The sequence below is a fragment of the Ambystoma mexicanum genome, chromosome 9, assembly GCF_040938575.1.
Source record: "Ambystoma mexicanum isolate Mex_15411 chromosome 9, UKY_AmexF1_1, whole genome shotgun sequence".
Lineage (NCBI taxonomy): Eukaryota > Metazoa > Chordata > Amphibia > Caudata > Ambystomatidae > Ambystoma > Ambystoma mexicanum.
In genome coordinates this window covers 652,361,706-652,388,791 of record NC_090931.1, presented here as the reverse complement: position 1 = coordinate 652,388,791, position 27,086 = coordinate 652,361,706, and the positions used below count along the sequence as shown (strand labels likewise).

Genomic DNA, 27,086 nt, shown 5'->3' with positions numbered 1-27,086 from the left:
CACCTTCCCTTCCCTTCCCTGAACCCCTCCCCCCCCCACCCGTCCCCCCACAAGAAGCGACACCTTCAGGGCAACCACACCCAGGGCAGGGACTCCTTCATCCTCACCGCCAACACCTTCCCTTCCCTGAACCCCCCCTCCCCCCCCCCCCCCCGCCTCCCCACAAGAAGCGAAACCTTCAGGGCAACCACACCCAGGGCAGGGACTTGCTTCACCTTCACCCTCACCCTCACCACCTTTCCTTCCCTGTCCTCCTACCCCCTCCCCCCACAAGCGACACCTCGAGAGCAGAACTCTTTGAATCTTGCTTCACCCCAGCACCTGTCATCTCCCCCTCGCGACCCCCCCTACTCCTAGCCTGTGGTATAATCATGGCCTCCTATTCCCTCAAGTAACCCAGCCTCCCACGCCCCAAGCCTAGTGTCAGCTGCAGCACGATCGCACTAACCCCCACCCCTTCAGGTCGACCAGCTCGACTCCTCGCGCCCCCAGTCGAGTGTGGCTTTCAGGAGTTAGCTCCTCATCCTATTGTGTACAGGAGCTGCTGACCTCTGCCCTCCCTCATCTTCTCCACAAGAGGATTACGCTGGATTACGCTTATGTGCGCAGGAGGGACAGCGAGTGCTAAAGGCAGGTGTGCGGGCGGTCGTCCTGGTGACCATGAACTGTTCACACGGGTGTACAGCAGGTAGGGTGCAGGCCACAGCACAAGGCCAGGGAAGTCGGTGCACAGCCGACGGGGACCCTGGACAGGTCCCGTGTACGACAGCCCGCGAACTAACAGGGCAACTGAAGGAAAAAAAAACCATCAACACTTAAGCGAGCAGCAAACCATTGCACAGTAAAATCACTATAACCCCCAAATGTGTGTCCGCAGCAACGTCACAAGGAAAAGCAAAAGGAAAGCACCGCGAGCCTGCAACATGCAGAACACAGAGCATTCGAACCCCACAGGACTGTGCACAAAAAAGGCGTGACCTCAGAACACAGGAGCAAGCTCCCTGCACACGGCGAGGCACATCCTTTCCGAGGACCATATGCTGTGCAAAGCGGCCTTTGGAGCACCGCACGCGACTAGAGTGGACCTTGTCCCTGCAAAACACACAATAGCCAACTTGTCAATTGACAGAGTGGAAGCCCCGTTAGGCAGCCCGTGCAGGCCGCGCCAAGTGTGGCACAACTTTAGCAGGGCAAGATTCCAGTCAGGTATTCAATTGGCATGGGCAGGCAATTGCATTCAAAAGTGCACTGTAAAGAAGCACAGCCATGGTGACAGGCCAGATAGACAGGTAGCATCCAGGGCTGTGGGGCAGCATCCAACAGGTACAGCAACAACAGAGGTGTACAAGAGACGGAACCGGAAGATGTGTATACTTTAGAACCCAAGAGTAGAGATGGCTGAGTGGGTACACCTAAGAAGTACTCTGGACCAATCCCTATATGAATTGCACCACCCCATTACTCCTCCACAACTGGGGACCCTTCACAACAGAAGACTGTGGTGTCACATCACCAATCAGGCCATGATGTGCTTGTCCTCCTTCCTTGACTGACCCTCCCAGGTCTCCCCCCTACCCCAGGGCTCTAACCTTTCACCCTGGCTTTTCAATGTATACTTGTCCCACCTTATCTCTACCTTCTCCAACTTTCAGTGTTATAAGGATGACACTCGGCTCTCTTTCAGGCTCCCCTCAGCCTCCTCTCCTCCCCCACTTATTCCTGACTGTCTATCCACGATTCAGGAGGGGTGCGCCTCTAATGATCTCTGCCTTAATGCCAGTAAGACAAGATCCTTCTCATTGGGACTCATGCTTTCTCTCTCACTCTGGCCCGCCCTCCTTGGGCCTTCTTCCTCCGCCTTCCTGTGAGGCAAAAAACCTTGGTTCAGCTCCACTCTCTCCTTACATCATAAACCTTTCCAATAAGGCCCACTACCAGCTGCACCTCCTCTGAGGTATTCTTCCTTTTCTCACTTTCCCTCAGAAACTCACTGTCTCCAGAGCCCAGGTTCTCTCTAGGCTGGACTTCTGCAACAGCCTCTTTCTCAATCTGCCTTCCTCTACTCTCCGCCCTCTGCAACTAGTCCAGAACAAGACTGCGAGACTGGTCCTTGGGCTCAAGCCCAGGGATCGTATCTCTCCACTGCTCTAGGTGGCTGCAAAGATCAAGACCATCTGCATCGTCTACAAGGCCTTTTGGGGCCGGGGCCCGCACTACATCTGATTCTCTCTTCCAAAACACTATCCTTCTCAAGCTCTCTGAGGGTCAGATGTTTCTCCAGGCAGAATTGGGTCTGGCGGTCGGGGTCTCTCTCCTCCATCTACCCTCCTCCCCCACCTGTCCGTTGGTGCCGACTGGTGGCCTGGCTACCCTCAGAGTCTCATTGGGTACCAGGCCCCTCCACGACCAGTCTCCCCTGCACTGCCTCCGGGCCTACAGCACTTATGGACTGTAACTGCAACCAAACAGTGCCCCGCCTCCTCGCACTTACCCAAGGCCGCGCTGCCCTGGATGCACTTCCCTTTTCCCTCTGCCACCCCAGCACTTTGACATAATAAGTCATTTATAACGCGCCTGTACACAAGTGTTTCTAGGCGCGCCAAGGAATGGGGAAACAGAGGGAGGACAATACAAGGATATTATAATGCAACGCTACTTAGCACTCTGCATTCGCACGATCTGAATGACAAGGCCTAGATAGTTTGCTTTCGTCTCCCCCCACCTTTGACGCGCCTAGAAAACACTCATGTACAGGCGCATTATAAATAACTCGTATCATATGTGGGTGCCCATTAGAGTCTGCGGGTTTGTTCCCTTCAGCAAGGACTCTACCCGTAGCCTTCCCAGGTTGGGGGTTTGTGCATTCTCCTCATTTTTATACAACCTCGAAGTCATAGTCGCCATCAGTGACCTCTGCGGGCAGCATAGAGAGAGGACTCACCACTGTGTGATGGAAAAGCAGCTCCCAGGACTGGTGGAACTTCTGGTTTAAGATCATATCCGCAAAGTCGTGAAGAAAATATCCTGCAAAAGATTTTGACATCAAGACAGTGTTTAGTGCCTAGAGCGATCCCATAAATGAAGACTGCACCAGTGGCTGGCGCCGCTACCCACGGGACAACGCATGACCAGTGCCTATAGGTGTCTAGCGTAGAGCCCTGCGTCAGAGTGGAAGACTGCTTCAGTGCAAAACGCAACCCAGAGTGCCCATCTCTGCATGACACAGGGAATCAAAGAAGACCCCAATAACCCTTACACGGAGCAGGGCAACATGCCGGCTGTGTTTCTCACAGCCCCTGGTGCTCTTTCCCTTCCATGCTCACCCTTCAGTGATGTTCTGTTACTTCCCACTCAAGCTTTCTTTCCCACAGCCGTCTCCCCCCTTCACAGCATACATCACAACATTCCTTCAATGTTTTCTAAAGCACCTCCTACATTCTCCACGGATCCCCAACTTTCCACTCGTGGCTCTTACACCCCCCCCCACCCCCGCCCCCAGTAGTCCACTGATGAAGAAGAACCGCCCCACCACCTCTACCCCCTTCAGACACCAGCCTTCACCCACTAACTTACCTATAGATACAGCGACCAGGCTGTGGGAGAAAGGCGAGTGCGTAGAGATGAGATCCTCCGCCATCTTGGGGTGCAGGTAAAACCTATAGGGCGAGAGTGGCGTCAAAAACTGCAGCTGCGCACATTGGACAAGTAAGTCAAGAGAGCTGCGTGGTACTGTACACACGTGAAAAGGCAGCCGCGACGGATCATTCCGGAGGGCCATTTCCTTCACAGAAGAACAGCAGCACAAAACACCACATGCATAACATGTGGAAGCAAACTCACAGGCATTGCATTTTAGGGGCCACTCCTGCAACAACGATTTAGCAGCTCTGAAAAGTGCTGAAAATGGGCACTCTTTACTGTGGCATCCCGCAAACAAGGGAGGAGATGGGGGGGGAACAGGGGGGAGATGCTTTTCTAAACCCCACGCATAAAAAACATTTACATTTTAGGAGATTAATGAACACCTGAAAAATAACACACGAAAATAGTGTTTCCTATGATGTTGTAAGCAAAGCATAAACAGGTGCACACCAAAGCTTGCCTAAATACCCCAACAATCATTGCACATGCATCAGGGGCGGATTTAGCGGTCGCTAGGCAGACAAACGGCGACCAAGCCCCTCCCCCCATTCCCTTCCTTCCCATTTGTTTTCACAGTCAGGCAGAGGCAGCAGCGCTCATGGGGCCCCGCGTGTTCTGTGTGAACACTGACTGAGCAATGAATCCATTAAAGTGGAGGGGCTGCCAAGTTCACTATGCATAGAAGTGCCCTAACTGCTCTTAATGAATGCGGGGGGGGGGGGGGGGGGGTCTCAAGTGATGCCAAAGAAATGCATAACTAACAGGTTTGCTATGTGCCCTCTTGTGAATAGGCAGTTGGTGGTCTCCCACCATTTACAAGGGCCCATTATCTCCACCTGAGCAGCAGTTGCCTCCCCATAGCCAGGCCTTTCCCCCTGGTGAGAATTTCTACTCTGGGTGTCAATGGGTGGCGGGGCAAATACACAACCCTTCCATGCCCAGAAGGAACTTTAAACAAAAGGCATCACGTAAGATGATGGCCATTTGCTGTTTTTCCATTTCACCTCCCAGTTTATTCCAAGTAGACCAAACACATCATGGGCTAGACGTGAATAAATTAACACATTCCCGCAATAAAGCCAACATTATAAAAAATTGCTTTTGTTCCTAAAGTTTGCCATTCCGCACTCGTGATCACAATTAACTTCGCTCACCCTAAGATCTGCCTCTATGACCAACCCATCTTGGGCCCTTTATCACGTGCTGCCCACGGGGCCCTTTGTCTTAAATCTGCCACTGCACATGCTACCTGACCAGCCATTCAAGTGGTCTGCTTGGTAGTCTCCAAACCTTTGTTCCGAAGACGTGTGTTCGAATCCTGGCTTCGCCAACCAAAACAAATGAAAACCATTCAGACCCCTGAAGCGCTGTACATTGCTTTGTCGGATCTGAAACCAGGGGACAGAGGCGTATACATCTGAGGGCCTGAGCAGCACAAGGCCCACCCAAATTCTGTAAATGCCCCCTGTGCAGCGCTGTGTGGGCATTTACCGATGGTAATGCCCCTGCGGTGGGCCCAACTAGATTAGCTTCAGGCCCACTTGTTGGGCAATCCCTGCCATGCCTCTGCCAGGGGAGACCCATTTAGCCGGATCTCGGAAAAACCAGCCCAACGACCAGTGCTGGCTCTGAACAAGGCAATGCACTTCCCTCTGTCTCTCTGTCTTTCTGTTTATAGCGCATATCCCCTATCCATGCCCGTCTAAAAGATCTGCGCATGCGTGCGCGTGTGTGTAATTATGAAACCTACCGTACACAAATGCCATAATCGCAACACATTTACCAATTCCATAACAGCCACCAATCGCACAGAAAGAAGAGGGAAGCATGGCACTTCATCGAGAATAAAAGGGGTGCAAGAGCACCCTAAACTCACATGTCCGATAAGAAGTGTGCATTTGGGTGTATAGTCCGCCCCCTCCTCTGAACACCAGTGCAGTAAAGGGAATTGCAGGTGTATAGGCGTGTCTGACAAATGATTAATACAAGTGTAAACTGCAATAGTATGAAGGTTAAAACGTGTAGAATACATAATGTTTGTGAAACTTGTGTCCAACAGCCACATACAAGGACTCAAATCATTCATGCTCCATAAATACTTCTGTACAAAGCACATGTACCAATTGATTTCAAAGCTTACATAGGTGTTCTTGAATACACCTGTGTCAGGGGAGACAGATCAGTGTGTTTCTAATGCAAAGAGAACATGTTGGGTGACTGACACCTGGCAGCTGGAATGTCGCTTTCCAGCCCTTCATCTTCTTATCTGCGTTGTTAATGGAAAACGCGGCCATCGTAATCTATCGCCCCAAACACAAAACGGCAATGTTTGCTTCGCCAATCAGCAGAAAGTATATCCGAGCAGCAGACCAGCCCACAGTAAAATGCCCTCCACAAAGGTCAAAGCCTCGTGGCGCACCAACTCTGCAAGATAAAATCTGTTGCTCCATTATATCGCTGTTCTCAATAGGACGACTGCGCTGCAGGAGAACAGGAACTCGGTCCCACACGACTACTAAACCAGCCGTGATCCCAATGTTATGTTATGTTAAAGGATATTTATATCGTGCACTACCCATTACCACCGCAGTGGTCACCTCGCGCTCTGGCAGATCGGAAAATTAAGAGAGTAGCATCGGTTATAGAGCAAGATTTGTGATGTCCTGTTGGCAGCTTCAGTTCGGTTAGCACTGTTCGCTGAGCATGGGTGCGATTTCCAAATCTGTGGGCTCCCATGTGTGCAAGACTAGGTGTGGTTTGTTCTGTTGTGGCAGTGTAGTGAAGCCTTGCGGTTTGCGGTGCAGGAGAGTGGTCATGTTTGGTTAGGGGTCGAGAGGCGTGTGCCAAGAGTTGAAGTTTCAGCGGATGGGTTAGTGGGGTTGTCTCACTCTTTTGGGCATGTGTGTTGGGTGTCTCTAGCCGTGCTGTCTGCTGGAGCATTGCTATGTGGTTCATTCACCTGGTTCTGTGCGAGGCAGGTCCATCTCCGAGACGGTCTAGTGATCCGTGTGAGGGACAGGAGGGGAGGGTCTCCCCCACCCAGGGTTATGATTGCTAAGTTTATGGGTTGCTCTTTGGTCGTAAGCGGGCTCTGTCTAGCATCGTCTCCCTGAGCCGCTTGGTCCCCTCCCTATTAATTCTAAGTGCTCCCTATCTGGTCGTGCGTGTGTGGTAGTGTTTAATGCTCCTTCATCTCTAGCAACCATCCCTGTCCCTTGGGTTTAGCTTAGCGACAGGATTTGGCTGTGGAGGGGCGATTACCTTTTTTTTTTCAGTAGATTAATTATGGTTCTGTGGCGAAGAGCCATGTTGTGAGTAGTTTCCTGAATTTTAGGTGGTCCTTTGTATTTCGTGTGTCTTTCGGGAGCGTGTTGCAAGTTTTTGCTGCCAGGTGAGAGAAGGAGGATCCCCCTAGCTTTTTCCTTGTGCAAGGTTTTGGTTCTAGGCAAATGTTGTTGCTTCATCTGAGTGTTCTTGTCATTTAATCGTTATTTTCTTTTGTAGGATTTCTATTCGTGATAGTTTGAGAAGGTGTCTGTCGGCTGCGTTTTGGATACGTTGCAGCTTCTTCAGTAGGTGTTCTGGCATTCCGAGGTAGAAGTTGTTGGAGTAGTCAATTCTTGACACAAGGGCGATTGTCAGTGTCTTATGGGTGAAGGACAGGAATGGCAGGATTCTTTTAACCGAGTGTAGAAGGAAAAAACATTTCTTGATTATTGCGTTTACTTGTGGTTCTAGTGTTAGCGCATTGTTCATTAGGATTACGGTTTTTGACTATTTTCGATGGTGTGGGTGCTGTTCCTAGTTCTGTGGGCCATGCTAATTTCCAGGTTTTTGGATATAATGATTTCTGTCGTGCCTTGGTTGAGTTTTAGGCTGTTTGTGTTCATCCTTTCGCAGAGTTATTTAAGACATTCTCCCAGCGCTGTGTTCTCTTCTTGTGCATCTTTGATTTTATAGATGATTTGTGCGTCGTCTGCATAGTTGTAGCACGTAAGGTTGCGTTTTGATGCTCTAGATTAGCGGAGTCAGGTAGATGTTGAAAAACAGTGGGGATAGGGATGATCCGTGTTTTACGCCACAGTCAATGTCCTGTGGAGCGAGTTTTAAGTGTTTTATCCAGACAGTTTCCATACTATTTGGTAGGAATGATTTTATCCAGAGTAGGGCTAAGTCTGTTATTCCCATTTCTTCTATTCTCTTGATGAGGATGTCATGGCTGACTGAGTCGAACGCTGCAGAGAGGTCGAGTAGTATTAGGGCAGAGTTTGTGCCGAGTCTGCATTTGTCTTTAGGTCATCCCAGATAGGAGTGCAGTTTCTGTTCCTCTAGCAGGACTAAAGCAAACTTACGCCTGGTCCAGCAACTGGCGTTTTCCTACGTGTTCTTTGTGCTACTTTGTAGATGTAATTTTCTAGTAGTTTTGCTGGGTAGGGGATGTTTGAAATAAGTCTGTAGATGGAGAGGTCTTCCACGTCGCCTCTCGTGTCGTTGATGAGTGGTTTCATGGGCGTCGATTTGAATGATCGCGGTACTTTGCCTGTTGCAAGTGACAGGTTAAAAAGGTTTCTGTAGTGTTCCAGTGGTGCGCCCTGTGGGAGGATGGATTTGTAAATGTCTGGGGGCAGGGGACCAGGGGGGATCCTGCTTTATTACTATGTTTTACCAGCTTGATGAATGTCTCTACTGGTATTTGTGGGAAGCTTTGGAGTTTATACTGTGGCTCCTCGAGCGACAGGATTGGTTTTGTGTGTGTGGGTTGACCAGCCTACTTTGTATAATTTAATGGATGTTGCAGAGTGTTTTTTCTTTCATTGGCTGACGTGGTCCGCTAGGCTGTTGCATAGTTTGTGGGAGGGTACCGGGGTGTTGTTGCATCTGGTGGGTTTCTCATTTCGTTTATGATGTTGAACATGAAACAATGCAAGTTCTTTTTGGGTGTTGGCGGATTTGAGGATTCTGCTGTCGTAGTGTTTCTTTTTGGCCTTTTGAATTTCTTTTTTGTAAGATCGGATCGGTCGTTGGAATTGGGCTCTCTTTGCTTGGTCGTATTCTTTCCTCCATTTCAGTTTGAGTTGCTTGTTCTTTTTCATGGTGCTGAGCAATGGGGTAAGCCATGTTTACATTGCTCTCTTTCGTGACAGGGTGAAAAGTTTTCCTGGGGAGATGCCGTCAATTGTTTCAGCAATCCATTTATGAAGTAGCTCTGTTTTTCCATCATGGTCAGTTTCATCCAGGTTAGTGGTAGTTGGTTTTTGTGAGTGCGAGTTGTTCTATTAAGTTGCTCGGTTTGATGGCCTTTCTTTTTGTGATAGTGGGAGTTTATCCGGCCGTTTGGCTGCTTTCGTTTGTAGCATGATCACAAATGGGATGATGAGGTGGTCGTTCCAGAGGATCTGTACTGGTGGTGATAAGAGGTTTGTTGGCAAAGATTGCGTCAAGTGTGTGTCCAGCTGTGAGTGTTGCTCCTTTGACCAATTGTCGTAGATTAATGGTTTTTGGCTGCTCAATTAGCGATTTTTGTGAGTTTGTGTTTTCTTCTTCAAACCAGAGGTTGAAGTCACAGAGAATTATCGGATGTTCATGTTGGATGGCTATGTTGGTTATGGTTTAACAACCCCCTACACAATGGATTCACGTTAAGTGGGAAAACCACAGTTTTCTTTTCCCCAATTGACTTTATAACCATAAAAAGTTCCCACCTCCTGTTAAATGTTTTTCGGAAGACTCCCTCCATCAACTGCCTTTGTTAACACAACAGTCAAATCATCGGCGTATGCCAAGTCTTCACTTCTCAATCCCTCATTCTCCAACCATGAAGATTCTGTTCCTGTCTAATGAATGCTAAGGACGGCTCAAGGGCCAAATTAAACAAAAAAGGTGAAAGCGGGCAATCTTGTCTAGTTCCCCTAAACAACCGAAATGCAAGAGACAATTAATCATGAACCCATAATTTAGCCGATAAATATCATATTGTAAATCTACAATTGCATTCACGAATTGTGGACCAAACCCCAATTGAACTAAGTTATAATTTAAAAACGACAGTTAGCACAAACAAAAGCTTTCTCAACGTCCAGAAAAATAAGGAGTATTTCTTCAGATTTAGAGTTAGACAATCCCATTATATTCAATAAGTTCCTAATGTTATCATAACCATACCCATCATCCATTAATCCCACTTGTGAATAATCTATTAATTCTCCTATGTATTTAAGTAATCTAATAGCCAAAATCTTTGTAACATTTGTTACATCAACATTCAGCAAATAAATAGGTCAATAATTGCTGCATTTAGAAGCATCTTTTCATTGCTTCGGGATCAGGGTAATAACGGCTTCACGCATAGAAGGACATAAAATCCCTCCTGAAAGGAATTGATTATATAAATTACACAATACAGGTACCAAAGCAGTGCTAAAAGACCTATACAACTCCATAGGCAGACCATCCATGCCTGGAGATTTACCCAAAACTGGGTTGATTAATAGCTGCCCCAACTTCAAATTCAGAAATCAGTGAATCCTGCACCCCCCGCCCCCTCATTAGATAAACAGAGAATTTCTATTTTAATGAAGAAATTAGCTAACATACTTTCTTCAACATGTAAGTGTTCAGAATAAAGGGAGGAATAGCATTCTATGCCTCCCTTTATTCTGGGTATGTGAATGCTAATGCATTCCAACATTTCTTTCCTCCTAAACTTAAATTCACCCTTCTCGGTCTCAATCTTCTGTATGAACGATCTTTCAATTTCTTTAATTTGTTTGCCAGTAAACTCCCTCCTCTTTACCCTTTGCACTCCCAAAATGTTTGTTTTGTATGGTATAAACCTTTTGCAACCTCTCCCTCCATTGCTTTCTTAAGCTTCTCCCTCATGCTATCCATCCTTAGTTTATCCTTCCTATTCCTAGTAAGGGCATTTGTCCTCTGTAGAACTCCCAATTCCAATTCCAGATCTTTAACCTTCTCTTCTCCCATCTTTCTTGCCCTAGAAGTCAAATGTATCAGCACACCCCGTATAGTAGCAAGCTATCCGCTGAATGTTTATGCTCACAAAAGAATTAACAATGTAGACATGAATAGCTTCACATATTTTCTCATCCTGCAAAATGAATGTTTTAAGCCTCTACTTGATACCATTCGGCCTATATTTAACCCGATTTATTTTTAGCTTTACTAAAGAGTGATCTGAAAGACATCGTTCTCCCATACCAACCTCAATCACCTCATCAATCAATCAGTCTGAGATTAGAAAGTAATCTAGTCTTGAATAAGAGTCGTGAACTGAAGAATAAAATGAACTCTTTCAGTAGGATGCAACGTGCTCCAAATGTCTATCAAATCAAAGATTTCAATAAAATCTTGAAAAAGCGCTTCTTAATTTTTGACACGTGAATCTACAATCAGATGACCCATCCAATGTACCATCCAATACACAATTAAAATCACCCCCAAGTATGATGCAGTCACCATTCATACTCCTTAAATTATTAATCATCTCTTTAAAAAACCTATCCCATTTGAACACGGTCCATATACTGATCCCAATGTCGTTAGCCTTCCCTCATATCTCACGTCAGCCAAAATAATCCATCCTTCGTCATCCATGAGTACATTCTCTATTGCCATAACCAACCTCTTGCAAATTAAAATTCCCACTCCTCTCGATTTCTCAGAGTAGAAATTCAACAAAACTTTCATATATTTGGAGATATTAAAAAAAACGTTCAGAATGTTCTGTCAAATGGGTTTCCTGCAAGAAAATAATGTCCGCTTTCTCCCTCCACAACTTTGCCATACTTTTTTCCCCCTTTCGTATGGCAATTTAACCCCTTTACATTCCATGTAACAACTTTCAATGACCCCATCCTAAGGCAGTGATAAAAAACAAACTATCCGTCTTATTTCCTTCAGGCACATGTTAAACCTCTATGGTACCTCCAATAATGATAATCAGAGAAATAATGGTGTAGATTTTCACTTTCTCCCCCCACCCCACACAGAACACAAACCAGATGAACACAACACAACATGAATACATAAGCCAGTTTTGATTGAAAATTGTCCATCTAGACATGGACAACATAATAAGACAAGATATATACAAAACTCAAAAAAGTCTGAACTGTAAACCCAGAACCCCATGCCCAATAGTTTACAAATATATCAATACGTTTCTCTCTTTCAATCATTTATCCTTATAAACATTCTTTCCAATCTATGCAATGACGAAACTCCACCTTCTGGAACCTATATTCCACCCTTATATCTCCTACACCCATTCTTCCTGAAGGATTCAATACCTAAATCCAACCTCTATGACTACACCTCACTCAATCTTACCCTGAATATTATTATCAACTTCACTTCCAACTCTGCCACAAAACTAAAACCAAGAGCCGTATCCTCCCACATGCCCTGGACCTTCATTGCATAACTACAGAAACCCAGTTCTCTCTTCGTACCTCTATAATCCCATCCCAGAAGCACCCCACTCATTATATCTTCGCCATTTACAGCTAAGCTTCTAAATCTTTAACTGTACTGTACATTTAGTCTCAGAGTTTTTAGAGGATAAAACAAGGCATCTGAGATAAACTATGTAGGATTACCCAAACTTATATTCCCTCCCGCCCTCTTCCAACAGCCCTAAACCCTCACCAGCCCTCCAGCATCCCAGAACCCCCACTTGTGCTCAACCTTTAGTTGCTAGAATCACTCTAATTAGACCTCAACCTTGACATAACCTACCAGTCATCAGCCACGTAGACTCCTAGTACCCCCTCCTCTTGCAATACCTTCAACTACAGCTAGCTCCCTATTAATGATAAACTTACAAATGTGAACCTTAGCAAATATCACAAGCCCAGATCCGAACCCAGAGTGCCCCCAAAAATACATAACAAATGACCCTCTATTTACATTAATTTTGAGGGATACTAACAATTACAAATGCAGAACTATCTTACCCATAGAACCATATACATAGATGAATCGGATTAACCCTACTTCCTGTAATACCAATAAATATAGGTCTACAATATCCAGGGATTTACCTCTTGTTGCTTATGATGCAGTTAAATGGAAGGCGTCCAGACTATGTAACATTACAGTGAAGTACGATGAAGCAAACTTCCAAAGAATACTTTCACTCCTTCAACCACCCTCATTGTGTGAGCTCTTTTTGCAGACTTCAAAGGATACCACCCTGTGATGATCAAATAATCCTCCTATGGTATGCCTCAAAAGGATATAAACCGATGTTAGCCCAGAGAACCTCAGGAGGACTCTGCTGGCGACCCACATCCCAAACCAGGGATCGAGCCATAACCAACATCCTCAACTGAGAACGACATTTTCCAGACTGAGGGTCAGCATTGTACCACTACGCCAGCATGGTAGAAACAAACTCTGCAGGCCAAACCCATGAGTCCATAAATAAGTGCTGAACCTAACAGGAGCTCATATATGGAAACGAAAGCCCAGCAATGATTCCTCTCCACATGGCAATAGCTGGTATTGGATTTAGAATCCCACAACGCATTCATATTAGCCTCACTCCGGAATTGGTGCCAATTGCACACAATGGCCGCTACAATGAAACATCATGCTCCCTTGACTAGCACCAGAGCCCAGAACGTAATCCAAACTGTGCGATCTCCAAGCCACCCAAGTTCAATGATTGACTAGGCAGCAGATAACCCGCACCATCTTGTCTCCATAACCAATCATGCAGTTCCTCACTCTTCTTAACCACAGGAGATTTGCCCCGATTCAAGCTGAAACTTATATTTGCTTGAAATATATAGACTGGCCCAGAGTAACTGCCAGGCTAACAAAGAATGAGAACGAGTGCAAGCCGTAGGGAAATCACCCCCATTCAATTTACCAGCAGATATTTTTTATAGAGAGTTGAAGGAACCTGGATACCTTGTCTTTGTAAATATATGAAATATTTTCCACAGTGTTTTGCGTTTTTAGGTGCTGGTTTGGTATGGGTGGTCCTTTGCATACAGTAGCTCTTGTTGGGACCTTGCATCTGATGACCAGAACCCCATAGGGGGCGCCGGACCGAACAAACATAGCCTTGAGAAGGACCTACGGGTTGAAACATGTGTCGGCTGACCACATGGGACATTAAGAATCCCTTCTTTACCCACCACAGGTGTTTATAACCCAAGAAAATAAACAAACCATGCTACAAAGCAGCACCTAAAAACACAAAACTGTGTGGAAAATCTATTTCATATATTTACAAAGACGAGGTATCCAGGTTCCTTCAACTCTCTACCAAACAAATGAGGTGGGGGCTGCACCTCAACCACAACCTGTGATCTTGCTGCAACACTAGCAACTGAGGAACCTCACTACCAGAGCTCAGCGAGGTTGGTTCCACCCTAGAGCCAGCGCCATATCCCCCCCCCCTTCTCAGATATTTTGTACACCCACTCCTTCCTGACCCTTTAGAAATTCTGCAGATGCAGTCCTGGATGGTAGGCAGTTCCCTTATTACCATAACCAATTGAGTTCCAATCAGATTAGTTAAGAGAAGTTGAAGCGCAACCCCCGAAATGTAAACAACATTCAAAACAATGATGTATATCTGTTTATCTGTTCCTTGTAAATGCACCATATGACCAGTCACGTCACATTTCTTCCCTCCCGACCTTCCCCTCATCTGTAGCCGCGGGAGTGAGTCCTTCAAAATACACAAATCTTCCGAACAGCCTGAACAATCCACTCAAGATTGCCTGCCTGGACGTATAATCTCCCTCTCTATCCACATGTATTGCGGGACTACCAGAAGACTCAGAGTTTTTGATGTTTATTGGTTCATCTGTTTTTATTTTCAGATGTTCGAGTGCTATTGCAAGACCACCTCCTCTTTTTCCTTTTCTGTTTAACTGTGTGCATTTGAAGTTCTCGGGTAGGCAGCTGTGGAGTGCGATTTTGTAGTGGTCATCTAACCATGTTTCTGTGATGAATAGGACGTTGATTCCTTCATCGCAGAGCAGGTCGTATATCTCTGTGGCGTATTTTAACATTGATCTTGCATGGATTAGGTTGCAGTGGATTCTTTTGGCCTGGTTTTGTTTGTCTTTTAATATCAGCTTTGTCTTGTGGTTGTTGCATTGGTTTGCTCCCATGTTGCTCTCAGGGTGTGATGGTGGTCCAGTCGCGTCTGTGTCATCGTTGAGTCGGTCTGCTAGGTTAAGTATTGGGTTCTTGTTTTCTTCAGGTTGTGATTATGTGGTGCGCTTCCATTTGGTTTATTCCTACTCCTGGTTGTCTTTCACGTGGTCCCGTTCATTTCTGTGGCATGTTGCGTTCCTTAGTGGTAGGTTGATTTAGACCAGGGTTGTCCAACTCCAGGCCTTGAGGCTCGGATCCATGTCAGGTTTTCAGGATAGCCCTTATTAATATTCATGAGATACATTTGCCGACAATGATTCTTAATGTATGCACATTTTTCCTCATGAATATTAATGAGGGATATCCTGAAAACCCGTCAGGATCCCGGCCCTAGAGGCCTGGAGTTGGACAGCACTGATTTAGATGTTTCTTTGCGTTTGGGTTGTCTGTTGTGATCCTTTGTGCTTCGTTGGTTTATACATTTGATCGCTTTTAAGTTTCTTTTTAGGTTGCAGGGGTGGGAACCCACATGCAACGCCTTCCTAGTTGGATTGTGACGGTTCTTGGCTTCCTTAGGTTTGTGATTATAGGTGTAATGGTTTAGCCTCGGCTGGTCTTATGGCTTGGTATGTCGGTTGGTTGTGGGGAAGTAGCCTGGGGGTCCTTGTTTTACCACTGGATTTACTAGGGGAGGCCCTAGGCTTGATGGGATTCAAGGCTTATTGTTGGGGTTTCTGGTTATCTCTATAAAGGGTTTGTCTAGCTTTACATATAGAGAAAAAGGAAAAGATATAGTAGTTAATGAGAGACACCTAGATTTGTGTTTCCTGGATAGTGGGGAGAAGGCCACAGTAGTCATAGAGAAAGTGACACCCCAAGATTGGAGTTTCCTAGGTAGTTGAACTATGGTTATCAAGCACAGCCGGGCTATCCAGTACAGTTCATGTTAAATGCCAAATGTGGTTCTTGGGATCATTCAGGCTAAACTTGAGGTACGACTATCTGGCACAATCAGGCTGCATGTAAGATAAGGCTATCTGGCAGAATTTGGCTTTCTGGCAGAATCAGGCCAAATGTCAAAAGCTGCTATCTTGCACAATCGGGTCATCTTGCAAAATTAGGCTTATCTGGCATAAATTAGGCTATCTGGCACAGTCAGGCTGAATGTGAGATGCTGCTGTCTGGCACCGTCAGAACGAATGCGAAATGCTGCTATCTGGCACAATCAGGTTATCTGGCACAATAAGGCTAGCTCGCACAATCAGGCTAAAACTGAAATGTTGCTACCTGACACACTCAGGCTAGATGTGAAATGCTGCTTTCTGGCACAATCCGGCTATTTGCCACAGTCAGGTTACCTGGCACACTCAGGTTATCTGGCACAGTCAGGGTGAAGGTAATAAGGTGGGTTTGGGTTGGTCAATTTAGTCTATCTACATGTGGCACAAGCTAATATTCACAATTGTATCTAAATGTGGCACTGGCTAATATTCACAATCCTGTCTAGATGTGACAAAGGTCAATAGTCATAATTCTGTCTAGATGTGACATGGCTAATATTCCCAATCCGGTCTAGTTGTGACGCAGGCTCGTATTCACAATCCTGTCTAAATGTGACACAAGATAACATTCACGGTCTTGTCTAGATGGGATGCAGGCTAAAATTCACTGTTTTTTCCTAGATGTGATGCGGGTTAATATTCCCAATCCTGTCTAGACCTGACACGTGCCAATATTCACAATCATGTTTAGATGCGACGCAGGCTATTCACAGTCTTATTTAGATGTGACAGAGGCTAATATTCACAGTTCTTCTGGAGTGGCTAGCACAGTTAGGGTACAGTTCATCTAGAGGTGAGAGATGGCTCGGAAATACAGTTGACAGCTCAGTGGATATGTATGGGGTTAACAGTTGCTAAAAATGAAAGTGGTACATCATGCAGGGTTCAAACTAATGGGTGATGAGGAAGGTAAGTTACGAGAGAGGTGGGCCAGTTTAGTGGGGCGCAGTGATTGCTGTGTCCCTTGTCTCCACCACACCTACTTTGTCACTGCTGGTTGACGGCTGCTGCTTCCCCTGCTGACACCTGCAGACACTTCCTGGAGCTGTCCTTTGCCTTGTGGCCCTTAGCCGCAGGGGCCTGCCATGGGCAGGTCGGCTGCCCTATGGGGTGTTCCAAGTAGGCCAAATTAGCCAATAGAGTACTGAGGCAGCACAAGAGGTGGGAGGGACAACAAGGAAGCAGCACAGCGCTCCAGCAAACTAACTTAGCCCTCAAAAACTGCCCAAAAACAAAATTGGGGATCAGCAAATGGTCCGGGGTGCCTTACCTCGATGCAGTGAGCTAAATTGACACTGCTGTGGTAGTGAACGCAGGGCTATGTCCTCATTCGGGTCGAAGTCACAATAGCCAATAGGAGACTGGGGATGTGCATGAGGCATAACAAGGAAGCGGCCAAGGGGCCTCAAAGCAGTGCACATCGGCTCGAGCAAACTAATATAGCCTGCAAATTAAAATTGCCAACAGAAAACAATGGAGGATCAGCAAAGGGTCTGGGGTGCCTTATCATAAAGGTGAAACAGGCACAGCACGACAGGTATAACTCCTTCGCAGACTATATCATCAGGACCAAGGGGGGAGCTGATAACAGTTGTAGCCCAAACTACTTAAAAAACAATGATAAACAAAAAGGGATAATGTCCAATGAAGGTTCTATAAAAAAGATACCCATCACAAGGGGGTGCTCACCATCCAACTACACAGGGCTGGTCCCAACATGTAGTTTATTCACACACAAAAAGGACCAACTCTCCTTAACTACCTTCACTTGCAACATCTTTCACACTTATCCAAATGTGGAGGAATAGGTTGCTTATATGTCTAAGCTCTACAAAAGAAGACACAATGATAGCATCAAAGTCTATCTAATACTGCCTGTAAGATGCTTATACTAATTTTCCCTGGTGTGCCGCTTATCTAACAGCAGAATGGAAAAGAAAGGAAGAGAAATCTATTCATTCTTCAACTATACAGGGTAATCGGAATCGACCTCTTCTCCTCATCCGTCAATCTCACTCATACACATCTAAAATATGGGAGACTAGGCAGTTGTAACATGGTTCAGTTGTTTACCTCTGGTATACTGCAATTGTAATGACCTATAGACAAACTGAATAACTCCCATCACTCAAAGGGTAAATCTAAAAGCATAAGCCATTTTAAACATCCATGTCAAGTATTGTTGAAGACCAAAACACATCCACTCTACAGTGCAAACCCCTCTGGAGCAAGTAGGGTAGTGGCTGAGACTAGCTTCAATGGTCCATTGACGCCAAGGGCCGTGCTGACCTCTACTTCGAAACGTTCCTGTGGTAAAGCTCTTTTGATTGGATGCTTGAGGAACTCATGGAGGGATTTGTGTGGTCTTTTGGGGGTTAATGTTCTAAAGGATCCTGGAGCCTCGATTTGGATGAACCCTTCAATTAAGATAAATGGTGGTGGTGTGTTCTGGGCGGATTGGTTTCTGGGAGGTGTACACTTTATTTCTGATTTGTTTGAGGATGATGTCTGGTTGACAGCGAATGAGTTGCAACATCGATTTAAAATTGAGAACTTCAGGATTTCGGATTTCAGAAAGCTTAAAAAAGCGATTGGGCAAGTCAACTTTTTGAAGAGGATTAATTTGGATCTGTTCACTAGGAAAGCGAGGGGAGAGGATGAGGGATTGGCCAGCAGAGTTTACAAGGCGATTGTATCAAATTACAGAGGTAATGATATACTTCGAGGGGAGTGGAGTAGGAGGATAGGTTTGGAAATCTCAGAGGACTTGTGGCAACAAATGTGTATGACTGTTAGACTGATATTTGGGTCTCACTGAGAGGTCAAGGCAGATTAAGATTCTCAATCGGATTTATTGGTCACCGGAAAAAAATGTGGAGAAGGGGGATGTTGGGATGTTCGGATTGTTGGAGGTGTGTACATGAATCTGGTACGTTGGAGCACATGCTGTGGGATTGTGGGTTGGTGAGGTTGTTTTGGAGTGAGGTTGGTCGAGTGTGTGATGGAGTGATTGATGGGTTGCCTGCCTTGGATTTTAATATGGTAAATTTGGGAAGTGATGAATTGTTGGACGACCTTACACATTGTCAAAAGAAATGGTTGTTCAGGGGGTCCATGATGGGCAAGAAGATAATTCTGCGCAACTGGAAAACCACTTTGACTTTGAACATTGGATCATGGATGAATGAAATGCACAATTTGGCAGACATGGAAAGGGTGATGTACAGGAGGGAGGCGAAGATTGGTTTGTTTGACAAAATCTGGGGAAAATTTCTCTCGCTGTACTAATTTGCTAGAGTGTTTATTGGGGCGGGTAGGAGTGGGGGGGGGGTTGTACATAGTTGGGTTATTGAATGTTTCTTAAATAGTGCGTTTTCCTTTGATCCATATGATTATTGTATGCTGTTTTTACTTATGGTTAACTTGTAAATAAAAGGTAAAAAATAAATAAAAACAAAATTAAAAAGTAGGGCCACACCATGAGTGGAGCAAAAATATGTTTAATGGGCAGTAACCTTATCCTCCAAACAGTTTGTACTTTCTACCGGTTTCAGTGGTTTTAACAACTAGACCCACTTTCTTCAGGACAGTCTTCATTAACCAACGGGGTATACTCACTGCCATCAGGAGTATGATGGGACAGGTGCTGGGCTTCCTACCACACGTTCCTCAACTGCTGTGTGTGAATAAAAACAGGTGGCACTGTAACAAACCAAGGAATCACAGGGTCACACTTTTGTTGCATGACTAATTCAATTAAAAGAGCGACATGCGTGTCATCACATTCCCAATGTGCACACTTCGTTTCAGACAATAAATAACCATTTACTTCATCCTCTTATTTTCAAAAATAGACAGAGTGCCTAATTAATCTCATATGGCACATCACATCTGCCCATACTGTTATTTAGGGCCAAATCAGTGCATAGCCGATTGGAGGATTTACAGTTGCTGTTGATCTCCATGGTATTTTCTTTGCGAAGAATTTCTTCAGCTTCAGTTTCCTGTTGTATTTGAAGAGGTCGGTGTGCGCATCCGTGGGATTCGCTGCGCTGGATGGTGCGAAGGATAATCCCTTATTCAGCATCGATTCCTCAAATGGTGAGAGTTTGTATTTGTACGGGTTGAGTACAAGACTTAGTGCTGTTGTTCCCTCTGTTGTAGTTGCGATCTTCACCTTGTTAATCTTAGAGCTCCTTCAGATTCTGAGTTTATGCTTAGCGACCCCTCTCTCGAATTTTGCCTTCCAGGGCGTATTGAAGTATCTTCCTCTAGTGGACCCTGGAAGTGTACGCGTTTCACGTTGTAATTGCAATTTCCTTTCTTGCAACGTTTGATCTGGTCTAAAAAAGATGAGGTGGTTGTGGTGCTGGTATTAGAGGTAGGGGCCTGTTCATGCGTCCGTCTACTCGGTATGGAAGTCCTCCGAGTTTCACTGATGGTGTCTGGTTCACCATTGACATCAGAGCTAACTGGTGAGGTTTTCAGTGTGCATTTCCTTGGTGAGCTTTTGTAATGGTCGTCAAATATGGGCTGGAACGTAAACACCCTGTCATCTCTGTAATCTCTTATCTCGCGAATTTCCTGGATTTTCATAGCTTAACCTCATCCTGACATTTTCTTGAGAACTCATACATAACCCTGTATATCTATGCTTACTCTACAGTTTGTTACTCAACAGGAGGCTCTATTCAAGAACACCATACCAACACTCAAATTACCACACAGTAAGGACATTTACCCCAATGAAACACAATTTCCAAGGCCGCACACGGCCTGGTAACCATACCATCAATATCTAACCATGCTTTCCCTTCCTTCCTTCTCTTTTTCCACGGTGCTCCTCGTCATTAATATGAATTATTTACATTGTGATAAACTTGTGTCCAACTATGTTATCATCAATCAAACCTGTAAAACCTTCTTTGATGTTTGATTTGAACTCTCTGTATACTTTACCACCTACACTGGTCATCACGAACATCATTGCAATTAAATCATCACGTGTGTCATGGTGCTAATAATAATTGCTACTGCACCTGTCTGCTGGAACTGGCTGTACACCACCATGGCAAAAATGGGGATAGGGCCAATTTACATGAAGTGGGTCAAACTAATATATACAGTGCCGATGGCCAGGGTCTGAACCGGGAATATGTACTCGAATAGGTGGCAATTGTATAGGGGTACGAGGCATGGTTGCTCCCCTGTCTCCAATGCTATACATTATTGCTGTGGAACCTTAAGTTGCATACTTGAGACAGGAATACAGTGATGCAGGAATTGAAATAAATGGCGTACCACACATTGTATCAATGTACGCCGACGACATGCTATTGTATCCGAGGGACCCAGAGACCATCACGCCATAGGTGCTGGAGGTGCTTGATGGGTTCCGTGCATGAACAGGGATCCGAATAAATATAAATAAGTCACGCCTCCTCCCTCTGGCTTCAATGGCAGCTGTTGAGAAGAACTTGCCAGCCTTGCCCTTGCCGTGGTGCACTGATTCCTTCAGATACCTGGGGGTGAATATACAACACAATCCCAGGATGGAACACGCTCTAAACAAGGTACCGGCTAGGGAGGGGTTGGAGAAATCAATGGAGTTTTGGGGCAGGCTACCTAGGTTTATGCATTGTTTCAGCAACACCCCGTTCAATATCCAGAGGAAATTCTTCCGAGATCTCGAGAAACTGTGTAGACGGTTCCTATGGCAGGGGGATGGGGGGGGGGGGAGGAGACACAGGGTGGTGCTTAATGTGCCACAGAGGCCCTACGAACAAGGGGGACTAAAAAAACAGAATTTCGAGTTATACTTCTTGGCATGTCAATTGCAACATGTGGTACAATGGATGGCTGACGAGATCACGATAGAAAAGACACTCCTTCAACCGGCCGTCAAAAACATGTACCTCAGGGACCTGCTTTGGACTCCCGGGAAAGAGTCGAAGGGCCACCCATATCTGGAGAAGTTGGGTATCCAAATTTGGAAGAGAACCTGTAAGATCATCGGATTAGAAGATCCGATCTCGCCACAGATCCCCATAGCTGCAACCATGGTGGGCAAGACAGGGGGCAGTGCAATGGTACGGTCCATGTGGGAACCCTGTGGTATTGCTACACTGGGGGACCTACGCAACGAGAAAGGGTTACTGATGTTTGCTGAATTACAGGAGATTTCTGGTATAATCACAGGGCAATATCTGTTGCACGGAGCGGTGCTGGGAGTAGGTAAAAGGAGGAGGCCTTGTATCACTGATGTGGAGATAGGGAGTGAGGACAGAGAGCCAGCTCAGCGTCAGGGTAGACATGAATTCAAGAATATTGATAGGCAGAAACTCAAGAGATGAGCTCAAGTGTAAAGGAAGATGGGAAACTGAATTGGGCAAGGGATTTGGTGATAAAGAATGGAGCGCCATAGCTCTGTACCATAAAAAGGTCTAGCGACTGAGCATTGTCAGATGATGAGAGGACTTCAAGAAATGGGCTGCAGGTTAAACTGGGGTGTGAATGCACTAAAGGAATATAAATTGGATAGGAGCACAGACATACATCAGTGGATTGGCTTCACGGTGACCTTGTTTAGCCCGGACACAGGAGATGTCATCGTACTGGACTATTCATGCTAAATAAATGGCGAGTTTATGAACACAATATATAAGGCTATTGAATGCATAAGCAGGGTGGTATGGGAGTTGGGAAGTTTGTGGGGGGATTCATACATTCATGTTGAATTGATGCATATGTAACATTGTAATGGTGTGTTGGTTATTGAAGAGAAGAAAAAGAAAAAAAACAATTTCTACTGCACCACACAGATGTACCACGATTTAAATGTCACAAAATCACCCAACCTGATTCTCTGAACACTGGTCTCCTCACAAATCACTTACCCTTGTTCTCACTATTCGGGTGCTTGCTCATAACCCACAATGCACATCACTGCACAATTTGTATACCGACCACATCCTTGAGAAAGACCCACGTTGGGTCAAAACACGCGTCGACTGAACTGTACAAATACAATAAAATCACCACGATATAAAATAATAATAAGCTTCTGAAATTATTACAGACCTAGATAGGAATACCCAATGAAACCTACCTCACCGACTGTTAAGAAAGGTAGAAGGCAATGTGCACGGCATCGCACAGTGTACAACTTTGAATCTAAATATGTGCATACAATACCCAAGACTTGTGTATACTAAAACCCAGGAGTACAAATAGAGTGAAACAATAATACCAATATATGAAAAGGAATGTGGGGTAAGCACTTAGAACCTCCTTATGACTGAAAGGAAAGTCGGCAAACTCCTTACCCACTATGCTATTACAGATACTGACAGCGCTAAGCCCACGTAGAGGGCAAGCAAGGACAGAATCTGTGAGCTGACACTCTGGATGATACTGAATAAGGAACTTAGAAACAGTACTCACGAGGACCGGAAAGACCACTTGAATGTCAGTAAACTCACGAACCCAGTTGATCAAACAGGGACCCTGAAGGCAAAAACAGCAATGGGTGGAGGAAACTAAATACATAAGACCCTAGTCAAGGGGCGAGTAGGAATAGTGAGGAAAACAAAAGGGCATTCACACTGGGACTAGTTACAATAACACCCACACCTAATAATCAATGGGAAATAAATGCAGAAGTGCGATGGAAAACATGGAATGGATCCCAATAGAAAGTAAGGATCAGGAGCATGGAAAATGATATCACAAAAGGAAACCTTAAGGCAGGAAGCTAAATCTATAAAGGGAAAGACTAAAGCATCACGTTTTTCAGAAGCAAAGGACAGCAACAAAGAAACAGAGAACACAGGCAAATTGGGCAGCATCAAAGGGTAAAGCACAGAGAAAGGCTGCCTGCAGACAGAGGAAGACAGAAAGGGAAATCCAGAAAGCAGAAATCAATTAAGCACCAAAATCCGAAATCCAGGGCAGAGGAACAAGAAACAGGAACTAGGCACAAAAGCTAGGAACAAGGAACAAGTCACAACAGGAACACTGCAACAATGACCAGCGCTGGACTGAAGCAAACTGAGGCTTTTAAAGCTGCTTAACGAGCACACCCCTCAGGTGTGCCGCCTGCTGCACCTGCAGCCACAGGTGTTGCCTATCCTCCACCCAGCCTTGTCCTGCAAGGGAGGAGGTGAAGCAGTGAGCCAGGCATTCTGGGAAGCATAGTCATTTGATTAAAGTAGCATGCTGGCTGCCAAAAACCTGGAATGGATCCGGAAGGGAAGTAACTTGGAAAATAAGGTTTTAGCGCTCCCAATTCATCAGAACACTGTAGCATAAGGTTCGGAGGAAATGTCCAGTAGGGAATAAACCCCAAAACATGCCCCCAAGTGGCGGGAACGGGAGCGAAGGGAGCGAGCCGTGACACCGACCTGGCGCCATTGTGACAAAAGGTTCTCATCCTGTGTTTACAATGCGCGTACTTAATCTTAAATGCCTTTTTTAACTTGCTCTGTCTCTGCACTCCCTACTGCCGACTACTGTTGGCTGGGACTATTGGTTCTGCTGTGGCCACTGCCCCTCCGCCCCCCCCTCCCATCAATCCCCCTTAACAATAAGGTATGGGGTAGATGGCCGCTTTCCATTCTATCAACCACTTCGAAATCAGTGGTCCTTGCCCATTCCTGTCCTGAGATAAAGATGTAATCTATGCGTGATCTCCCTGTTGTGTTGATCCCCTAAAAGTCAATTTAGCAGGTTGGTCTTTAATAAAGCGCCCATTGAAGGCCCTTACTTTTAAATTGGCTAGAATACTATTAGATTCCAAAGTCCAGCAATGGAGTCTTTTCAGGTTCCCAGCAATCAGGGGCGGTATGCCCAGGCTTGGTCTTGATCATCCCATACATTTTTTTATTACTTCACTGGTTCAATTTGGTGATTAAAATCTCCCGCCACCAGGGTCATAGCGTTAACCGATACTGGGATTAGTGTGCTAGACAAATATTCTTCTAGACAGGAGAGAGTTGACATTCACTTAGATCTAGCTGGTCTATTGTGTCAATAGAGCCAATTTCAATCCTCCAAACTAAGGTGACATCTATCCAGACCAATGGACTGCCACTTGGTCGACCCCTGGGGCCCCTAGTGGCTAGGATTACAAAAGTCTGATATCCTTGAAGTTAGGGGGCGGGGAGGGGGGTGGGTCAACTGTCCACGTTTCTTGTAACATGATTATGTGACATTTTCTTATACCAATCTGGTTTATCAAGCAGCCTTCCAACTCCTGCGATATTCCAGGATACAAGTTTTATTTATTTTTGTGTGGGCACAAGCGGTCCCTCCTCTCAGTCAGTCTACATCATCCAAACCCCCCCCCCCCATTCCTCTACCTTCTACGATAGTGTTGGCATCGGTTCGACTGCTGCCATTCATGCCCTGCCACTCTGGGTGCAGTGGGTTCTGCTTGGGCTGGTTTGGGGGGTGGGAGGTGTGCCGACAAAAGTGATCTTGGAAATTCCACTGGTGTACGCCCTACGCTCTATATTGAAGAGGCCATTGACCAAGGGCCTAGAAGACCAGAATAAAACAAAGGCAGAGCCTGGTAGGGATTTCCTGGCACAAAGTTGGATTTCATTTCCGATAATCGATAGGCAGCCTTTGACATGACGGATCCAATAAATACACATATTTGTAAGTGACTCTTGGTCTTCGTGAGTGCCCATTGGTAGCCTTGGAACATTGGTCATTACAATCGAGGTTCCCCCAACTCCTCCACCCGCTCCCAGGCTGGGTATGTTGTTACTACTCACAAGCAGTGGGTGCGCGGGGAGGGGAGCATGTATATTGTTATTATAGGGTCTAGATTGGCCCTGGAGATGGAGAGCATTGGGGCCAATAAGTGGGGTGCTCGGCCTTGGGGTAGAATGTCCTCCGTTTGCCGGGTAGCCCCTTCCACAGTACTGCCATTGGTAGCAGTTTGCGATTAGGGATTGTTGGGCTCCTTCCCACAATCCAATATAAATTGCTCTGGGCCCTGTCGGGCGGTGGCCTTTGTTCTTGAGGTAGCTTGCCCTGGCTCGGGTTCCACTGAAAGTACTTAAGATGACTAAGACGGGCAGAGGTCTCACACCACGGACCAGTGGGGCCGCCATTCCCTTAACATTGTTAAGTTCTTGTATAATAACTTTCACCCATTTGTCCATTTACAGTTCAATTAACATTTTTATGTCTGCCAGTGATTTCTCAATTGATTTAAAATAAGCAAGGCTGCATTTACATTCTTTGCCATTAGGTTCTAAACAAATATCCAGAGATCCAGATTTGCAGAGTTGTTTCTCTGCGCCTGAAGGGAGGTGGCTGTTGTTCACTATTGGATTGCGGAGTCCCAGTCGTTTTAGCCCTCTTCTTTCTCGCTGCCAATCTCCATGGACAATCATCCTTTCCCCCCAGCCATGGAGTTTCAGAACTGTCTGCAAAGCTTGGTTCACCTGTGAGCGCTGGAAGCAATTACGGAGAGGCAGCGTGGAAGGCACTGGGGGCCCCTAACAGTGTGCTGCCATTGCTCTTGGCAGCTTTGTGCTGGGTTCCACTGGGAGCGATGAGGCCACCTGGGTTAACGGAGAATCTGGCAGGGATGTTGCAGCAATTGTTTGGTTCATCAATGGATCTGCCAATACCACTTGAAGGATCCAAACTGAGACACGATGCACTCCTTGTTGTAAATATTTACCAAAACCAGAGGAGTTGCTGGGGCGGTGCGGAGGTTTAGGGGGCTATAGCCCCAGGTCGTTTGATTGCAGCCCCGGATAGAAACTCAGGGGCTACAACCAAAAGGCTATGGCTAGCCCCGAATCCCACCAGTCCCGATGTTAGCTTAGCCCCTGATCTTTTCCAGACCTAGCAACATCCCTGACCAAAACATTTAAACAAAGGTAGTGAGGCCATCCATTATGTGTCCTGTTGTATAGGTCTGAAGGTGCATGAGAGAAAAATCAGTCCTGGCACATGGGCAGAAGAACAAACATAGCAAGAAAAAGTCCCCAAAGATAGGGAACGCCCGTCCCCTGCACACGGTCTTAGGCCAAAATAGCCAAACAATATACAAATATTGTACATAGGCGTTTTTCAATGAATTGACAGATTTGTTATGAATACCATTTGGTGTTATGGGTTGTGCCCATATAGAACTCTGAACATAGTAGATTCATAACATCAAGGCATTCCTTTCTTTCAAAGAAATATATATGTACTCTTATTAAAACTAAAAATTCCTACCAT

At 45.7% G+C, this 27,086-nt stretch overlaps 1 protein-coding gene across 1 annotated transcript in view; it reads right to left on the bottom strand.

Moving 5' to 3' along the window:
* TLCD2 (TLC domain containing 2) overlaps positions 1–27,086 on the bottom strand; it is a 195,190-nt gene that overhangs the window by 161,107 nt on the left and 6,997 nt on the right. Inside the window, exons 2-3 of the mRNA XM_069615405.1 lie at positions 3,574–3,656; positions 2,942–3,024 (exon numbers count right to left, since the gene is read on the bottom strand). Of these exons, the coding sequence (XP_069471506.1) occupies positions 2,942–3,024; positions 3,574–3,656 (166 nt within the window). The remainder of the gene's footprint in view (positions 1–2,941; positions 3,025–3,573; positions 3,657–27,086) is intronic.